Source organism: Crinia signifera, chromosome 11 (assembly GCF_055691185.1).
Source record: "Crinia signifera chromosome 11, ASM5569118v1, whole genome shotgun sequence".
NCBI lineage: Eukaryota > Metazoa > Chordata > Amphibia > Anura > Myobatrachidae > Crinia > Crinia signifera.
The window spans coordinates 116751149-116770623 of NC_139227.1; the positions used below are offsets into that span (position 1 = coordinate 116751149).

The window sequence follows — 19475 nt, forward strand, 5'->3', positions numbered from 1 at the left end:
GGGGCTGCGGAGCTATAGTTACGCCACTGGGCTGGCTGTTTATCACTCTCCATTTTATCACTTTTGAAGCTTACAGAAACTGGCCCTTGCCCATTGCAACATCACATGTGAAGTAGAATACACATTTTAGTAAATTCCCCCCCCCCCCCGTCCCATCAGCCCCACCTGCAGTGCACATGGTTTTGTCCACTAGCGAGTGACAGTGCCTTTCCGAGTGAATCAGAATAACCCCCTTAGCCCTACTGTAAGTAGCATTGTTATGGTATGATTCTAATGAATATTGCATGGCGTTAATAAGATGACGTTCTCATGCTGTGGAGCCTCTCACTGTCCTCACAGCTGCTGGGGAACCTCACTAGTGCGTTGTCTGTGAGGACAGTCTACTCTCTCATCAGTCACAACCGCTGTGGTTTCAGGTTCTGTAACTGGAGACATAGTAGACGGATAAATAGGCCAGGCCAAATATTTCTCCTCCATGTATTAGGTGACTGTCCGCGTACGCACGTGCTGCAAATGCAGCAATAAATCATTTAGCGATTTGGAATATTATTATGCAGCTGTATGTGGGCACGGCGGCATTTGTGTCATACATAGCGATTACTGCAGGGTTAGTGTAAATTAACATGACACCAGCAGAACACGCAGTATGTATGTAATGTCCTTATAGCCGCACAGTCTGTCACCCTGCTGTATGTTTAGCCTAAGGTGACACATGGGACACATAGCCGGGCAGGAAAGGCATGTGCACCTAGGAGTACATCCACTAAGATGGGAGTTCTATTTAAGATGGGACGTTTCCCATAGCAACCAATCAGATTCTCTCTATTATCTTCTAGAAGGCACTAAATAAATAAGTAGACTCTGTGAGAGATGTTCAAAATATCCACTAAATATGCCGGCATCGCTCACATTTGTTATATAAATTCAATATAAAAAAAATGATGTTAAAAAAATTTGATATTTCCTATCCGGAGATCTCTTATCCGAAAAATTCCCCAAAAAAACGTGTTTTTTTTTAGAATAGTTCAGGTTTTTTTTTTTTTTTCGGACCCTTTTTTTATACTTATTAAGTCCCCCGATGTCCATGGCGGGTTTCAGGACCTTCTTCGGCGTCTTCAGTGGTCCCAGGAGTGCATTGCGCGGGTGTGCGGGCGCCTGCAAACTTGCGCAATGCACCACTGGGACCGCTGAAGAAGATCCTGAAGGCTGCGGTTGACACCTGGGAGCCCCGTTGGACCAGGTAAATATGTAAAAAAAAAAAAAATCAAAAAAAAATTAAAAAATCCCTTATCCGAAATGCTGGCGGTCCCGAGTATTTCGGATAAGGGATACTCAACCTGTATAAGGTAACATTGCAGGTCATTATGATGAATACAAATGTTTGGTTGGCAATTTAGATTCAGTTGGCACTTAAAGGGTTTATGATCTATATTAGCAGTTCCCAACCTGGGGTATGTGTACCCCTAGGGGTACACTGCATACCGGTTAAGGGTACTTGAATATAAAATTGATAATGGTGGAAGAAGAGGAAGACATCTCCTGTTGCCATGGAGATTAACCACGAAGAGTCACTTCCAGTTCAGTCTGTGGTGTTGTGAGTGTCTCCTCAGGCTTTTGCCCGGCCAGTAATCCACTGGCCTCAGACATCACCGATCATCTGGAGGAAGCAGCGGCATTAATCCTCCAGTAACCATGGAAACAGTACACAGCCAGCAGCCAGACATAGAGGGACCTGATTCCTGAGCGCACACTACTCCTCCGCTACTCCTTAATATAAGGACACGCATAGCGCTCACTTCTACTCATAAGCACTGTGGATATTTCTAATTCATAGGAGGGGGTACTCATATCTATATATATATATATATACAAGGAGAGAATCATTCTCTCCAGCAAAAATGGTCATTTTAAACAATTATGACAGTCAAAAGCTCTAGATTGTCTAGGACGTTACCAAATGACATGCACACGGTTGACGTATTGATGTCAATTTGTAGATTTCAGCACATCGCAATACAAATTTGTTCTCAAAATGGGCAAAACCATGTGCACTGCAGGTGGGGCAGATGTAACATGTGTAGAGAGAGTTACATCTGGATGGGCTGTGTTGAAACTGAAATCTAAATTGCAGTCTAACAATAATGCAGCCAGTATTTACCCTGCACAGAAACAAAACAACTCACACAAATCTAACTCTCTGGTTTTGCCCATTTTGAGAACAAATTTTTACTGCGATCTGAATAAGGGACAGAATTTGATGTCAGATTTGGTCCATCTAGTCTGCCCCTTTTTTATTCACATTGTTACCCTTAAACCCTATTTGATTTAATTTCTGTGTAAGGATATTCTTATGTGTATCCCATGCATGTTTAAATTATTCTACTGGTGTATTTAATTAAAACATTTAAAAAAAACTATTTAACAATAATACAAAGGTTCCCCATTCCTGTTGTAAACAGACCTATGTTACTTTAAACCCCCCCAATAGGAGGAGGTCCTCCCTGTAGCGTGCAATACGATTTTATATTACAAATGAGTCAGATCTGCCCGTGACACTTAATGGATTCACTGCGGCAGCTGCTTTAATCCCCACGTTGCTCTGATAATTTGTATCTTATTGTAAAATGTTGTGTCGCCTAAAGTCACCTTGCACAGATGACGGCGAGGTCACTCGCTAGGATGAAATGCATTCGGCATACCCTCGTTGCACCTCGGATTTCGTTATGGAAGAATGCAAAGACTTCGTTTGGAGTTTCGGAGAAGTTCTACTCTCCCTCCGTATCCCCGGAATCACATTCTCATGCTCAAATTGTTTTTTTGGGGGAAATTATCATTCCTTGTCTGGCTTCAGTTTCATAAATGTGCTGATGGGAATGTGTCTGCTATATTTAGAGGTGAGAGCATAAGGGTGATTGAGGATCAAGGCTGAGAGAGAGAGAGGAACAAATATGTTCCTTACTATGGACAAGGGGTGGGGTATGGGGTCTCTCTGTTGAGATCATCCTCCCTTCTCTCTCCTCCACTTGTACAAATCCTGGGTTATTACATCCCAGTGCTTCCTCTACCATCCTTACACTTGTTCCGCGATCTGGGGAGTTTGGTTTCAGCATCTGAGAACCCATCATGACTCGTGTGTCCAAAACCGTGGAACCTGCCCCAGCAGACTCCCCAAGGACAAGCAGGAGACACAAACCTAAAAAAGAAATCCCAGGTCTGGGCTCTGTTTGTTACTGCGCCCATTGGGAAATGTATCTTGGTTCTGAGGGGTCCAGCTGTTTTGGGTAGTTTCCGATGCCACCAAGGAATATCTGGAACTATTTGTGTTTTACACCATGAAATGTCATTAATATCCTATGCATGTATTGTAACCTGCGAATGACCTTTTTTGGAATTGAGTTGCGGAATTTTCCTGGTGCCCCAAGGGTTCTCTTACTACTGATATTAATACTAGAATAGGAATCATGTATTAGGATGATGATTTATTGGTGTGTGGGCAGAATGACATAATAGAGTGGGAAGATATCTGTCACAGACCAGTTAGTAAGTATATTACTGGGTAAGGTCTTGTTTTGCTTTTTGATTGTTGTCTGTTGTTTGTTTGATTGATTGTTTGTAATGTTTGTGTTAGTTTTTTGTTATGTGTTATTTGTTTGCTTGTTTGTTAAGTGTTATTTGTTTTCTTGTTTGTTATGTGTTATTTGCCTGATTTGTTATGTTATTTGTTTGCTTATTTGTTATGTATTATTTGTTGTTTGTTTGTTATGTGTTATATGTTTTGTGTACAGAAATTCTTGGCTTCTTGTTCGGACTAGATTATAGTAACTCACGGCACTGCTGCAACTTTTGCAGTACATACTTGGTCTATTAATGCTACACGTGTTTTATTTTCTTTTTTACGTGAGACAATCTTTTTTTTTTTAGATAATAATAACAAACATGTTAATATCACGCAGGGTAAGCTTATACCAAGGTGGGTCTGACTCGGGGAGAACTATACTTCCTTATACAGTAATATTTTTAAATAAGAAAAAGGGCACAGATTATATCATACACAACACAACTCATACACAAGGGTTATATATGATACTGAATAGAGAATCTCTTAAAATATGAAGGAACCCTCATAGTAAAAATGGGGAGATTTGAGGTGAGATAAAGGGGCCTATTTACTAAGTCTCTAAGGAGAGATAAAGTGGGCAGGGATAGATTACAAAGCCTGGGAGAAATAAAGTGGGCAGGGATAGATTACAAAGCCTGGGAGAAATAAAGTGGGCAGGGATAGATAACAAAGCCTTGGAGGGATAAAGTGGACAGGGATAGATTAGTAAATCTTGGAGAGATAAAGTTAGCAGAGTTAGATTACTAAACCTCAGAGTGATAAAGTGGGCAGAGATAGATTGCTAATCCTTGGAGAGATAAAGTGGGCAGGGATATATTACTAATCCTTGGAGAGATAAAGTGGGCAGAGATAGATTGCTAATCCTTGGAGAGATAAAGTGGACAGGGATATATTACTAAGCCTTGGAGAGATAAAGTAGGCAGGGATAGATTACTACTCATTGGAGTGATATAGTGGGCAGGGATAGATTACTAATCCTTGGAGAGATAAAGTGGGCAGGGATATATTACTAAGCCTTGGAGAGATAAAGTAGGCAGGGATAGATTACTACTCATTGGAGTGATATAGTGGGCAGGGATAGATTACTAATCCTTGGAGAGATAAAGTGGGCAGGGATAGATTACTAATTCTTGGGGAGATGTAAAATGGACCAAGTTAAAGAACTCTCTCCACTTTATCTCTCTCTCCAAGGCTTAGTATATAGACCCCAAAGTATCACTGATCAACTCCTAACTGGCATATTACAGGCGGTGTTTAAAACAAATGACAGAGAAGCTGATTGGTGGCTACTTTACTCTCTCCAAGGTTTGATATATCTCCCACAATATACCCGGCTTGCTGATGTGCACCATCCCATAATACCCAATACCCTGTAATACAGTATATATATGTATATATAGTATAGTATATGACAGGGTATTGGGTATTGAGATATATATATATATATATGTGTGTGTGTATTGATGTGTATATATATGTGTAGTGTCGTTATCTGCATAGAAATCTATGACACGGTTTTTGGTTAATGTCTCTGTGACCTAGCGGTTTGTATTATGGGGTTTTTGTACCGTGCATGCACATTTCTGCACATGTGCATATACGCAGGGTGCGTGCACCCACGTCAAACAGACTGTTCGCCGGGTTCATGCGCCCAGGTCAGCGGGCGGGGGACAGAGAGGGGCGTGGGGTGACACCATTAGCATATGAGAACGCCCAGCATTTCATGTGCGTTTCCATGAGAACACCGGGCGTTCTCATGCTAATGAGACCACAACGCGGGTACAGGGGGCGGGCAGCTGACATCTACACTGCTGCCATGCTGGAAATGACCACATGGACCACAATGTAATATAACGTATAATGCTGAGAAATATGGATGACATACAATCATGGTATAATCGATGGCCATAGTGCAAACGACCATCGATGGCAGCATACTATGTGATGTATAAACATTGATGGTTTTAACTATCGATTGCCATCACTTTTATTTAACTGACTGGCCAATGAGCCAATCAGAACCTTGGGAGCGAGGCTTTATGGGTGTTTAGGGGCGGTGTTATGCTCTGCGCCCCAGCCGCTTGGCTATGTTAAAAAACACTCGATGGCAAATCTATTCTACATCAGTAATAAGCCATCTATGATTATGAATCATCGATGGTTGATGGCCATCCCTAAATCATGGGCATCTTATGAGGGCAGGGGCCCTGTGTGCAGGGTGTGAGCAGGACCCCTCATGTGCAGTATGGACTTGTGCGAGGCGCCATTTTCCTGTTGGTTTCTCTATTGCGCATATTTCTTGGCACTGTCACCATTTTCCCAGAGGTTTTTTTCTGAGCCAGCGCCGGAGGTAAGGTTATCGGACTCCAGGGACTTATTTACCATTATATATATATATATATATATATATATATATATATATATATATATATATATATAAACCTCTTCATATGATAATTGGGTTAAACGCCGTCTGTTCGCGTGTTTCTTGTATCTGAGTGCCGCCGCCCCCTATCCTTACTATATATAAACCTCTTCATATGATAATGGTAATGATTAATAAGGATTATAAATACACTCTACAGTACTTATTGCAGGCGATATCCAAGTTTATCTCAGACATTTCTACTTACTACAAATTATTATTTCCTCTGGTGCGTAGACATAATAATAATTGTATTTATTTAGTGCTCTTTCTCCAATAGGACTGAAGGCGCACGTACTCTCCATGCTGTATCACTACTAACATGCTGTCCTGCTCTTCTGTCTGTCTAGCTCCGACCAGTGAACCCACTAACCTGACAGTGGAGGATGTCAGTGACACCAGCATTACACTAAAATGGCGTCCACCAGAGAGAGTGGGTGCCGGGGGATTGGACGGCTACAATGTGGAATACTGCAAGGAGGGCTGTAAGTCTCTTTTCTTACATTGTGATTTCTGATCCACGGTCAGTGTGAAATATTCATTCTTTAATCGTTACTTATAATGGGACACGGTTCAAATACCGGCAGTCAGAAGACTGACAACGGGATCTCTATGGCCATAATCCCAACACATTCTGGAGGTTAGTACGGGGGTTGGGGTTAGGCTGTGTGGGTCGGGGAGGTCAGGTGTGGAGGAAGGTAGGAATAAGCTGCGGTAAGCTTAGGTTGTGAGAGTGGGGGAGGCTAGGATTAGGCTGCAGAGGGGGGGGGGGGTAGGTTTAGGCTGCAGGATGGGGAGGCTAGGGTTAGGCTACAGGATGGGTGTATTAGGGTTAGAATGTGGGAGGGGAAGTTAGTGTAAGGCCGCAGGAGGATTGGTTTAGGGTTAGGCTATGGGAGTGGGGAGGTTAGGGGTTGATCCTAGGAGGGATGGGTTAAGGTTAGACTGCAGGCAGGGGAGGTTAGGGGTAGGCTGCAAAGGGAGGGAGAAGGTTAGGGTTAGGCTGCAGTAGGGGGAGGTTAGTGTAAGGCCGCAGGAGGGGGGGGGGTAGGTTTCGGCTGCAGGAGGGGGAGGCTAGGGTTAGGCTGCAGGATGGGTGTATTAGGGTTAGAACGTGGGAGGGGAGGTTAGGGGTAGGCTGCAGAGGGGGAGGAGGTTAGGTTTGGGCTGCAGGATGGGGAGGCTAGGGTTAGGCTGCAGGATGGGTGTATTAGGGTTAGAACGTGGGAGGGGAGGTTAGGGGTAGGCTGCAGAGGGGGAGGAGGTTAGGTTTGGGCTGCAGGAGGGGGAGGCTAGGGTTAGGCTGCGGGACGGGTGTATTAGGGTGAGAACGTGGGAGGGGAGGTTAGTGTAAGGCCGCAGGAGGGGTGGTTTAGGGTTAGGCTATGGGAGTGGGGAGGTTAGGGGTTGATCCTGGGAGGGTGGGTTAAGGTTAGACTGCAGGCAGGGGAGGTTAGGGGTAGGCTGCAGAGGGGGGCAGAGGTTAGGTTTAGGCTGCAGGATGGGGAGGCTAGGGTTAGGCTGCGGGCGGGTGTATTAGGGTTAGAACGTGGGAGATGAGGTTAGGGGTAGGCTGCAGAGGGGGGGGGTAGGTTTAGGCTGCAGGATGGGGAGGCTAGGGTTAGGCTGCGGGCGGTTGTATTAGGGTTAGAACATGGGAGGGGAGGTTAGGGGTAGGCTGCAGAGGGAGAAGGTTAGGTTTGGGCTGCAGGATGGGGAGGCTAGGGTTAGGCTGCGGGGCGGGTGTATTAGGGTTAGAACGTGGGAGGGCTAAGGTTGCGGTTTTGGACAAAATGCGTACTGGGACGTGTTGGGATTCTGGGTGTCGGAAACCCACTGTTGGTTTTCTGACTTGGCAACTACCGGGGTTTCATAGCCAGCCCTTTCATTCTAAATATTATGTTGGTGAAGGTTTAATATTTCTGTCTGTGCTATGGCACAGTGATTGTTATACCCCCAAAACCTTATACATCTCAGGCATCAACCCACTTGCAGATGACACCCATTTATTTGTGTGGGCAGTCATCTGCCGACCTAACTAATAAGCCCAAATGTGATTGTCTAACATGGTAACGAGCACAAGTTACTGAATCTGAAACACATTCTGTCATTCAGCATTCACCCGGTGACATCATAAGCGTGTGTGATACCAGCGTAGAACATGACCCCCTGTGGCAGCTTCTGGGTTCTCCGATGACATACATATTGCTTTGCCCTATTGGTATTACTGTGGCGTAAACTTACTGACAGTATTGTAAAATCATTTTCGATGTACAGTTCCCAATGCAATTTTTTTAATCCAATCATTGCTATTATTTTATATCTGTCTTTATATTATACTTTTTTAGAACTTGAACCCCAGCTCGGTTTTCTGAACTTGCCTTCTGTTCACACATGAGTGATCACCCGGGTTGTCATCAATAGGTCGACGTGGCTAAGGTCGACAGATTGGAATGTTGACACAAGCATTAGGTCGACATTAGGACGGTCAACAGTCAATAGGTCAACATGAGTTTTCATGTTTTGTTTTGTTAGCCGACATGCGCCGACAGACGGTATTTCATGTCCTACCATCCACAACGGCGTGGTAGGAGAATAGAATAGTGTGCCGAGAGCAGCGTGGCACTGAGCCCAGAACATGGCAAGCGCAGCGCACCAGGCGAGGGGACGCAGTACACGGTGTCCATATTGACTATGTCGACATTCGAAAAAAAAAGTGAAAAAGTCATGTTTACTTTCTTGACTATAGACCTTCCCATTGTGTCGACTCATAATAGGTCAACATGCATTGGGTCAACCACAGAGGTCGACATGGCTAAGGTCGACAGGGGTTGGAAGGTGGACACATTAGGTCAACAATGGCTAGGTCGACAGTCAAAAGGTCGACATGAGTTTTTCATAATTTTTGTCCCGAGTGTCAACATGGACGTCGTCAACGTGTCCTGCGTCCCCTCGCATGGCTCGCCACACTATTCTTTTCTCTCTCCCCACACCCTAGTGAATGGTGGGGCATGAAATACCGCCTGTCGGCTCCCCCCTCATGTCGACCTTTTGACTGTCAACCTTATGCTTGTGTCGAAATTCCAACCCTGTCGACCTATATCATGTGTCATCCTAAGCCATGTTGACACCCAGTGGTCGACCCCATGTATGGCGGACTGGTACTTGTGTAGTTTCACAGCGGCAGCGTAAGCTGCGTTATAAGCGTAGGCTGCCGCCGTGAAACTACACAAGTAACTACCGTACTGTCACCGGGAACTGCATCTCTGTCCCCGGCGTCCCTGGCAAGCCTAGTCAGCGCCTCTCTCACACCGCCGGCGCCAGCATGATCCCCTCTCTTTGGCGGAGAGGGGATCATGCTGGCGCCTGAGGAGAGGCGCTCCATCACTGACACGCTCCTGCATCTGAGTAGCTATTATAGCAGGGTACAGCAACCCTGCCGACAGGGTTAGGGGTTCTGTAGCGCCTTTTCAAACCCCCACTATCCACGGCAGCCCGAAGCGTGGCGAGCACAGTGAGCCCCGCGAGGGGACACGTTACTCGTCCACCCAATCTTTTCATACCCCCACTATCCATGTCGGCGTGGAGATAATTTTATATAGTGTGGCGAGCACAGCGAGCCACCGAGCCCGAAGCGTGGCGAGTGCCGCAAGGGGATGTGGATTGCATGTAAGGTAATCCGCGCCCCCTCGCTGCACTCGCCACACTCTATAAAATCAACTCCACGCCGACGTGGATAGTGGGGGTATGAAAAAGTCGGGAGGATGCGTAACGCGTCCCCTCGCGGGGATCACTGCGCTCGCCACGCTTTGGGCTGCCGTGGATAGTGGGGGTTTGAAAAGGCGCTACAGAACCCCTAACCCTGTCGGCAGGGTTGCTGTACCCTGCCGCAATAGCTACTCAGATGCAGGAGCGTCTCATTGCTGGAGTGTCTGAGATGCTCCTGTGTGTCAAACAGATGGAGCGCCTCTCCGCAGGCGCCAGCATGATCCGCTCTCCGCCAAAGAGAGGGGATCATGCTGGCACCGGCGGTGTGAGAGAGGCGCTGACTAGGCTTGTCAGGGACGCCGGGGACAGAGATGCAGTTCCCGGCAACAGTACGGTAGTTACTTGTGTAGTTTCACAGCAGCAGCCTACGCTGATAACGTAGCCAGGGACGCTTAAGCGAACACTACGCTACTTCTGACTGACTATGCTGGCCACGGGAACACTAAGCTGATTCTGACTGACTACGCTAATTACGCTGGCCGCGGGAACACTACGCTGATTCTGACAGGAACACTACGCTACTTCTGACTGACTACGCTGGCCGCGGGAACACTAAGCTGATTCTGACAGGGACGCTACGCTACTTCTGACTGACTACGCTGGCCGCGGGAACACTAAGCTGATTCTGACAGGGACGCTACGCTACTTCTGACTGACTATGCTGGCCGCGGGAACACTAAGCTGATTCTGACAGGGACGCTACGCTACTTCTGACTGACTACGCTGGCCGCGGGAACACTACGCTACTTCTGACTGACTACGCTGGCCACGGGAACACTACGCTGATTCTGACAGGAACACTACGCTACTTCTGACTGACTACGCTGGCCGCGGGAACACTAAGCTGATTCTGACAGGGACGCTACGCTACTTCTGACTGACTACGCTGGCCGCGGGAACACTAAGCTGATTCTGACAGGGACGCTACGCTACTTCTGACTGACTATGCTGGCCGTGGGAACACTAAGCTAATTCTGACAGGGACGCTACGCTACTTCTGACTGACTACGCTGGCCACGGGAACACTAAGCTGATTCTGACAGGGACGTTACGCTACTTCTGACTGACTACGCTGGCCAAGGGAACACTACGCTACTTCTGACTGACTACGCTGGCCGCGGAAACACTAAGCTGATTCTGACAGGGACGCTACGCTACTTCTGACTGACTACACTGGCCGCGGGAACACTACGCTACTTCTGACTGACTACGCTGGCCACGGGAACACTAAGCTGATTCTGACAGGGACGCTACGCTACTTCTGACTGACTACACTGGCCGCGGGAACACTAAGCTGATTCTGACAGGGACGCTACGCTACTTCTGACTGACTACGCTGGCCGCCGGAACACTACACTGATTCTGACAGGAACACTACGCTGACGGCGTAACTGCCGCTGTGAAACTACACAAGTACCGATGGACCTAATATGTGTCGACCAAATGGCTGTATACCATTATATCAGTTGATTGGTTTCCCATAGCAACAGCCCATCTTCAATAGAACTCCCACCTTAGTAAATAAGGCCCATAGTGTCCCCCACAGATAAACCCCTTTCCCCGTCACTTGCTTGTTTGCCTTATGTGTACTCCTATGGTCGCTAAGCTGATGACTGACACATGCTCAGTGATGGATCATATGATATTATTGCCCTGTTAGGTGGGCAGAGGAGAACCTCAGATGTTCCCTGACACTACAAGAGCAGCTTATCAGTGCCCCGGCTCAGGTTCCTTATTGCCTCTCCAGCAGTGGAGCGCTGCCACGGTACATCCAGCGTGTTTGCAGCCAGGCTCAGGAGGGAGCCAAGGAATTTGCAGACTAATTGCAATCCTGGCTCGGTCTTCCTGCTCTCTGTAATCAGGCGTTACCCGAGCTTTTCGGCTCAATGCCCTATCACACTGGATCCATTTACCTCTGGCTTCTGCACAGCTGATAATAATGTAATGTCATTTGGGCAGGACACACTCGCTGCGCCTCTGTCCTCATTCCTGCTGCCAAGCAAGGAGGTGCCAGCATGCCCAACATCATGCAGAGATGCCAAGCGGTTATACACAGCTGCTTGGAATACATCTGAGCGGCGAGGGGGCACTCCTGGTTCCCATGTGTTAAATAATGACACATGCATCCAAAATCCTGACTGCAGGGGCAGGGAGAACGCAAAACAAAGCGCATCAGATACAGATCAGACATCTACTGGTGTGTGGCTTTTATTTATAAGCATTACCCGCTCATCTGATCTGTTAAGCTGAAAGCATTCTGTCAACACGCGTCGACGCGCCAGCCTGGATTACTTCTTCCCGAGTCGGCTGTACGGTATTTTTATGCCTCACGCTTTCCAATACTTTTATTTATACTTTGCCTCCTTGTCCCCTGTTTCTGTGCAGCTTCAGAATGGATCCCAGCCCTGCAAGGTCTGACCGAGAGGACATCTTCTATGATCCGAGACCTGCCCACTGGGGAAAGGCTGATCTTCAGGGTCCGGGCGTTTAACCTTGCGGGACCCAGTGAGCCGTGCACCATGAAAGAGCCTGTGACCATCCGGGAGATCATGCGTGAGTGCCGCAGGGACCCTTGCATGTATCTGAGGCACAGGCAACAGTATGTGATGCAGATTAGGGGCCAGATGCATTAAGCTTCCCAAGTAATAAAAATGGAGAGTGATAAACCACCAGCCAATCAGCTCCTACCTGCCATGTTACAGGCTGGGTTTGAAAAATATCAGGCAGGAGCTGATTGGTCGGCTGTTTATCACTCTCCATTTTATCACTTTTGAAGCTTAGTGCATCTGGCCCTAGGACAGAACCCAAACACCAGGGTGGTACAGAAGATGTACAGTACTCAGCTCCATACCAACTGGTTGACATTCATTAGGTTGACAGGTATAATGTGGAGCTCAGGAAGGAGCCAACCATCAACAGGGTCAAAAGGTCAACATGTCAACCTCAAGCACTGTTCTACTTATTGGTTACCAATAGCAACATCCCATGTGAAAAATAACTCTCGTCTTAGTAAAATTCTCCCTCAGAATCAGCCCCATTTTATCTAGGTCACCACGTATAAGAGAACACTCTTAAGGGGAGATTCATCAAAGAAAAAGGGGAATTCAGTTGTTTTACTGGACACCCAAAGTAATAGATGGCTGTTGGAGCAATTCAATTGTTGCTCCAATCTGGCACCTTTTATATTTAACAGGCCCAAAAGCATCTTGTTTAACCATACAATGTGGCTAATCCCATCTGTAGTCCTGGTTGTGGCACCTAAACCATGGATTGGGCAAACAGACCATGGTCTTTTCACCAAATGGGGCAGATGTATTAAGCCCGGTAAGGTGATAAAGTGATAACGCACCAGTCAACCACCTCCTAACTGTTATTTTTCAAACACAACGGATTGGCTGGTGCGTTATTACCTTGCACCACTTTATCACTTTACCGTGCTTAATACACCTGCCCCGTGGCATACTTGCCGACATTTCATCTCTCCTCGAAGGGGGTGGGGCTAAAAGTATGCAATTTGCTTAATTTTAGACCCCCACCTCAGCGTACATCTGCGAATGATGGCCCCATGGTGCCTCAAGCAGCTAATGGGTGCCTGCATAGAGCAACAATTGAATAGCTCCATTGCATGCACTATAGTAAAGGCCCTTGGAAAAACAATTGAATTCCCCTCAAAGAGATAGACTAAGATTCTGGAATGTTGCAGATTGTATTTAAAAAATGGCAGTTATAGCTACTCTGTCTCTTTCCACTTTATTCTCTCCAGGCTTTCATAAATCCCCCCTTCTATCCTTAGTTGATACCCACTTGTTGTTAGAGCCCCTGGGTGTGATAATGTAACAGGCTGGTTTATGTCAAGTTTATGCCAATTTCTACCTATATCATTTTTTTGCAGAACGGCCAAAGATCTGGCTCCCCCGATACCTGAGACAGAAATTTCTGAAGAGAGTTGGTGAGACAGTGAATATCGTCATACCCTTCCAGGTACACAAGGCTGTGACTGTACTGTTATTTGTACAATGCAATTTACATGATGTCACCTTCAGGGGTGACGTTCATGTGGGGCTGACAACTAGGCCACAGGTTACATAATACAACTCTATGGGCCTAATTCTGCTTCACTTGTAGTTTTTATGACAAATCACAAAACTACAACAACTTTTCCTGACATGCTGAGGGCCACCCCGTACTGCAGGATCACTCCCTGTGATGCCATTGCAGAAATTTGCAATCGAATCGCAGAACTGTGAGCGCTTCGCAGAGCTGCAAATTACTTGCATCACAGTAGCCTCCTGCCTGCGTAACCTAGATGCGGCCTACTTTCCAGCTCGTAGTGACCGCGTGTGATGTCACACACTGCAGCTCCTCCCCAACACCCCATTTCAGCCCAACCAGTACTGTATCACTGCCCATCCGCCTGCACTTGTACAGCGGTCGGACGTGCGCACATGCGCAGATTTACTATGATTGCTGATTATCGATTTGAAGCAAATCTGCAAATTATGCTGAAGGGCCAAGGTAATATCTGCTTATAGGGATAACACTTTATTATATCATATAATGCAGTGGCAGGGAGACCAGAACGTCCGTAAAACTATATTGATAGACTGCCTTCAAATAACCTACTCTAAAACGGTGGTCCGATAAGCAAAATCATTTTAATTAGAAAACCCTTTTAGCTCACTTGACTTTAGTAGGAATGTGTCGTCTGAATCCCGGTATTACGGAGCAGGTGCCAATTTCTGAAGACCAGAATAACTGATGAAACAATCAGACCCTATCGTACGGCAACGAATGTGCAGCGATCAGGGAGATGCCGCCACGCTAGAGTGGAATCCCACCTTGCTCACTGTGCAAAAGGATGTGTACGCTGCGCAAAGACTTTGCAGCAGAGCAAATATGTCTAAAACCCTTTGCTATCGGATCACCATCGAATGATTTTTCCACTTGGCATCGATCATCGAAGGCAAAAAGTTGCCAGAGACTTACAGACTGGAAGTATCGTCACTAGGGATGCCAATCCTGGGACAGTGAGTGGGAGGCAGTGGCGCGGCTCTACGTAGCATGACCTCTGACGCCACGGTGCGCAGTGCCACACACCGGGGATCGCCTGGCAGCGTCGGAGCGGGTGCTCAGACGCTGTGCAGCATTATACTGACCTTGCATAGTCTAATCTCGAAATCCGGGATTGGAAACTGAAATCCCTGCAATCTTGGGGCCCAATTCCATGATCCCGTAGATCCTGATCCTGGGATTGGCCACCTGAATTGTCACTTTTATTTTTGTACACAGGGCCATTGGGCAAGTTTGTGTACTGCGCCCACAGATATACCCCATCGTTGTACATTGGTATGGTGAGGTCAATGAACTTGGACAAGGTTATTCCACCCTGGCAGAGGCCCGTGTAATTAGAACCTTACAGTATAAATTATCACATACTTCTAATTAACAAGAACTGTTTTTTTTGGGATGCAGGGAAAACCTCGCCCCGTGGTAACCTGGCTGAAAGATGGGCAGCCTATTGACCCAAAAACGGTTGGCATCCGGAACAGTGACGCTGACACTATCCTGTTCATCAGATCCGCCGAGAGGCACCATTCTGGTGAATACCAGGTTAAGATCCAAATTGAGAACTGCGAGGACAGCGCCACCATCAATATCCAGATTGTAGGTACGTGATAGTGACCGAAGAATACCAGGAGAGGAACCGGACATTTCTAGGACTTACGATTGTTGAGTGTGATCCTATGAGACCTGTTTCTTTGCAGACAAGCCCAGTGCTCCTCAGAACCTGAAGATTGTGGAAGTTTGGGGATTCAATGTGGCCCTAGAGTGGTCTCCACCCAAGGATGACGGAAATGCTGAGATTTCAGGCTACACAGTCCAAAAGGCGGACAAAAAAACTATGGTGAGCTGTGACAAGGAGCCGTTTGGAATCTAGAACCTTGCAAATCCATTCTATATATCTACATAAGTTCCGTATGAGTCCTACATAGGACCCATACATAGGACTCAGACCTTCTATTGTGTTTTCTACTTTATAATTAAATTATAGAACAATATATTTAACGGGTGGACGGGGGCATTTGTAATGACGGTTCCGTGATGGTCGTATCTTTTTGTCTCAGGAATGGTTCACGGTCTTTGAACATTATAGACGCCTGAACTGCGTAGTGTCTGAACTGATTATTGGCAATGAGTACTTCTTCCGAGTCTTCAGCAGCAACATGTGTGGCCTCAGTGAGAACCCTGCAACGTCCAAGAACAGCGCATATATTCAGAAACCTGGTAAGGAAGCATTCAAACACAGTCCTGTAACGCACAGGGAATACTGACACGGCTTTTAGCAATACAATACAGAAGTGGTGGTCGCCTCCCTTATAGTAAGAGTGGGGCTGCCGCTGACCAGCAACCCCCCGCCACCACCGCTCCTGCTCCCGGTCATCCCCAGTGCCGATGTTCCCATTGCAGTCCTGGTGCTTGGATGATGACAGCTTGTCCAACAAGATGCGCGGTCCTGTGTGCATCGGTTCAGAGTCGGGGGGTCAGATAAATCTTATATGCACCCCGGAGCCGGATGGGGGGATGAAGGTTGGAGGAAGAGGTGTTGAGTGGACACAGGTGGGGAGAGCCGGACATCGGTGTTCTCGGAGAGCCAGACAGGGGAGCCAGACAGGGGAGCCAGACAGGGGAGCCAGACAGGGGAGCCGGGAGATAAGTTTCCCAAAAAATATTCCCATACAAATGTATGGGAGACCGCTGATTGGCTGAGATCTACCAATCAGCAGCCTCCCATTCACCATTCATTTGTATGGGTATTTTTCTTCTGCAGCTCATTTTCTGGGTCCCCTGCCTGACTCTCCGTGACACCGCTGTCTGATTATCCCTGCCCGCACCCACTCACCACCTCTGTGAGTCGTCAACCCCCCCCACCACCACCTTCATCCACCCAGCCGGCTCCCAGCGTCCCCCGCCCGGCTCCTCTTGGCCGTCTGGCTCCCAGGGAGTTGCATGCAAAAACTGGGCACATCAAGTGCCAAATGGTGTTGGAGCCCTCCTGGGGATCTGCCAGGGAAATAAGGTCCGACTTGTTTGGGGACCTTAACAATGATTTGACAGATTTGCACATCGCCACCTCCAAGGTGTTGTCCGGATGAATACAGTAGATACAGATAAACAAAAAGAGACAGTGGAAAATCATTGTTTTTATATGCAAGTTATTTGCTGATTTTAATTTGAATTGTGCTCTTATTTGAGAAGATCCAATATAAATGTAACTTTGTGAATCTACATATGAGTGGCTGAGTATTTATCTGTAATTATTTTATATTTCCTCTTTCTGTCAGGCTCCGCCTATAAACCCCCCAATTACAAGGAGCATGAATTCGCGGAGGCTCCTAAATTCACTCATCAACTAGTGAGTCGCTCTGTAGTAGCGGGATACAACGCAACCCTCAGCTGCGCATTACGTGGGACACCCAAGGTATGTTCGCCTTAACCCTCTGAGTGCGTTCAATATATCCGCTAAAAACGCCAGCGTCGCTCACATTTGTTATATAAATTCAAATAAAAAATGTTGTGTAAAAAAAGATTATATTTCCTATGGAAGACAAACATAATGTTGAATTATTGCTTGGCAATTTTCACACCTATTTTGATAAATTCACTTGGTCCTCAAAGAGTTAATAAACATAAGCTTATGGAACAGTGATAATGGCATTCGGCTGGCACAAACATCCTTAAATGTATAGCAACCATGACAACTGGAACCTGGTTGGTTGCTATCTGTTACAGCTGACTTGTACCAGTATTTTTTTAGTACATAATAGATTTGTTTGTAGGCTTTATGACCAGCACATTTACATAAAATAGAAAAACAACAAATATGAACATGCACATAACACAAGAAATCCATGTGTCCTTGTACAAGTTCCAGTAGGCTCCTAAACATATATTGGTAGAGTGAAGAGGGCAAGATGAGGAGAAGTATACAGCGTTTGGGTTGGTCAGACGCACAGGACAGGCAGATTTTGTAATAAACGTGATAAAAATGATGAGGCCCCCCGTTGGGTATGATAATCAAATTTATTATAAAGTCCCTGGGGGTGTGCTACCACTGGACAATTTTGTTTATAGAGTACAGGGAATAGGAAGGATTGTCACAATAGTGGTGCACCACAGTAAGAAATATACGCTTAAAACTTAACAACTTTTATTAGAAATGCTGGGTAAAAGAAAGGGCTGCGAAATATAACAATACTACATGTAACATAGAACAAGGACAGTGAAAAAATGTGCAATTTAAAAATAGGGCTCATGCGGCGTCCCTTAGCACAATTATTCCCTTATTCAACAATTTTATTGGTTCTGTTTATACAGATGTCGTCTTTCCCTGCGTGTCGGCTCTGTTGCCTTAACTACGCCTAGGGGACAAATCTGTGCACAGTATTAATAACCAATGTTCACCTGTCTGAGCACCGTATTAAGTCAAAAAGTTCTCAACTGTGTTAATGTTGTGTTGGTAGTTCCTAATTGGCAATAACCTTATTTATTAGAAAGGTCACTTTGTACCCAATATTGGGGGGTGTGCACACTGATGTACAGAGAAAATCCTGATCACTGTGTAGCGTATGGGTCACTTGTGCGTGAACCCCTACAGTTATACAGGATTGTATTCAAATTTGCTGGCAGATATTGCCTAGTGTGTAATGCACAATCCTGGTTCCGCAATTCTAGCGTACATACGCTGGCAGATATTGCCTGGTGTGTAGTACGCAATCCTGGTACCGCAATTTAAAACAGGCTAGGTAGCACTACTGAGACCCTTCTCTAATTACCAGTATACCGCAGTATATATATATAATATACTATAATATAATATAATATACTGCGGTATACTGGTAATTAGAGAAGGGTCTCAGTAGTGCTACCTAGCCTGTTTTAAATTGCGGTACCAGGATTGCGTACTACACACCAGGCAATATCTGCCAGCGTATGTACGCTAGAATTGCGGAACCAGGATTGTGCATTACACACTAGGCAATATCTGCCAGCAAATTTGAATACAATCCTGTATAACTGTAGGGGTTCACGCACAAGTGACCCATACGCTACACAGTGATCAGGATTTTCTCTGTACATCAGTGTGCACACCCCCCAATATTGGGTACAAAGTGACCTTTCTAATAAATAAGGTTATTGCCAATTAGGAACTACCAACACAACATTAACACAGTTGAGAACTTTTTGACTTAATACGGTGCTCAGACAGGTGAACATTGGTTATTAATACTGTGCACAGATTTGTCCCCTAGGCGTAGTTAAGGCAACAGAGCCGACACGCAGGGAAAGACGACATCTGTATAAACAGAACCAATAAAATTGTTGAATAAGGGAATAATTGTGCTAAGGGACGCCGCATGAGCCCTATTTTTAAATTGCACATTTTTTCACTGTCCTTGTTCTATGTTACATGTAGTATTGTTATATTTCGCAGCCCTTTCTTTTACCCAGCATTTCTAATAAAAGTTGTTAAGTTTTAAGCGTATATTTCTTACTGTGGTGCACCACTATTGTGACAATCCTTCCTATTCCCTGTACAAGATGAGGAGAATACTGCCAGGGATTGGTGCCCATATGGAGGGGGTGGGGCCAGTATGATGTTAC

The 19475-nt window shown here is 46.1% G+C and overlaps 1 protein-coding gene across 1 annotated transcript in view; it reads left to right on the plus strand.

Annotated features, from left to right (window-relative positions):
* MYBPC3 (myosin binding protein C3) overlaps positions 1–19475 on the plus strand; it is a 109070-nt gene that overhangs the window by 86320 nt on the left and 3275 nt on the right. The window contains exons 22-28 of the mRNA XM_083164396.1: positions 6395–6529; positions 12198–12365; positions 13705–13793; positions 15285–15480; positions 15578–15717; positions 15938–16097; positions 17156–17292. Of these exons, the coding sequence (XP_083020522.1) occupies positions 6395–6529; positions 12198–12365; positions 13705–13793; positions 15285–15480; positions 15578–15717; positions 15938–16097; positions 17156–17292 (1025 nt within the window). The remainder of the gene's footprint in view (positions 1–6394; positions 6530–12197; positions 12366–13704; positions 13794–15284; positions 15481–15577; positions 15718–15937; positions 16098–17155; positions 17293–19475) is intronic.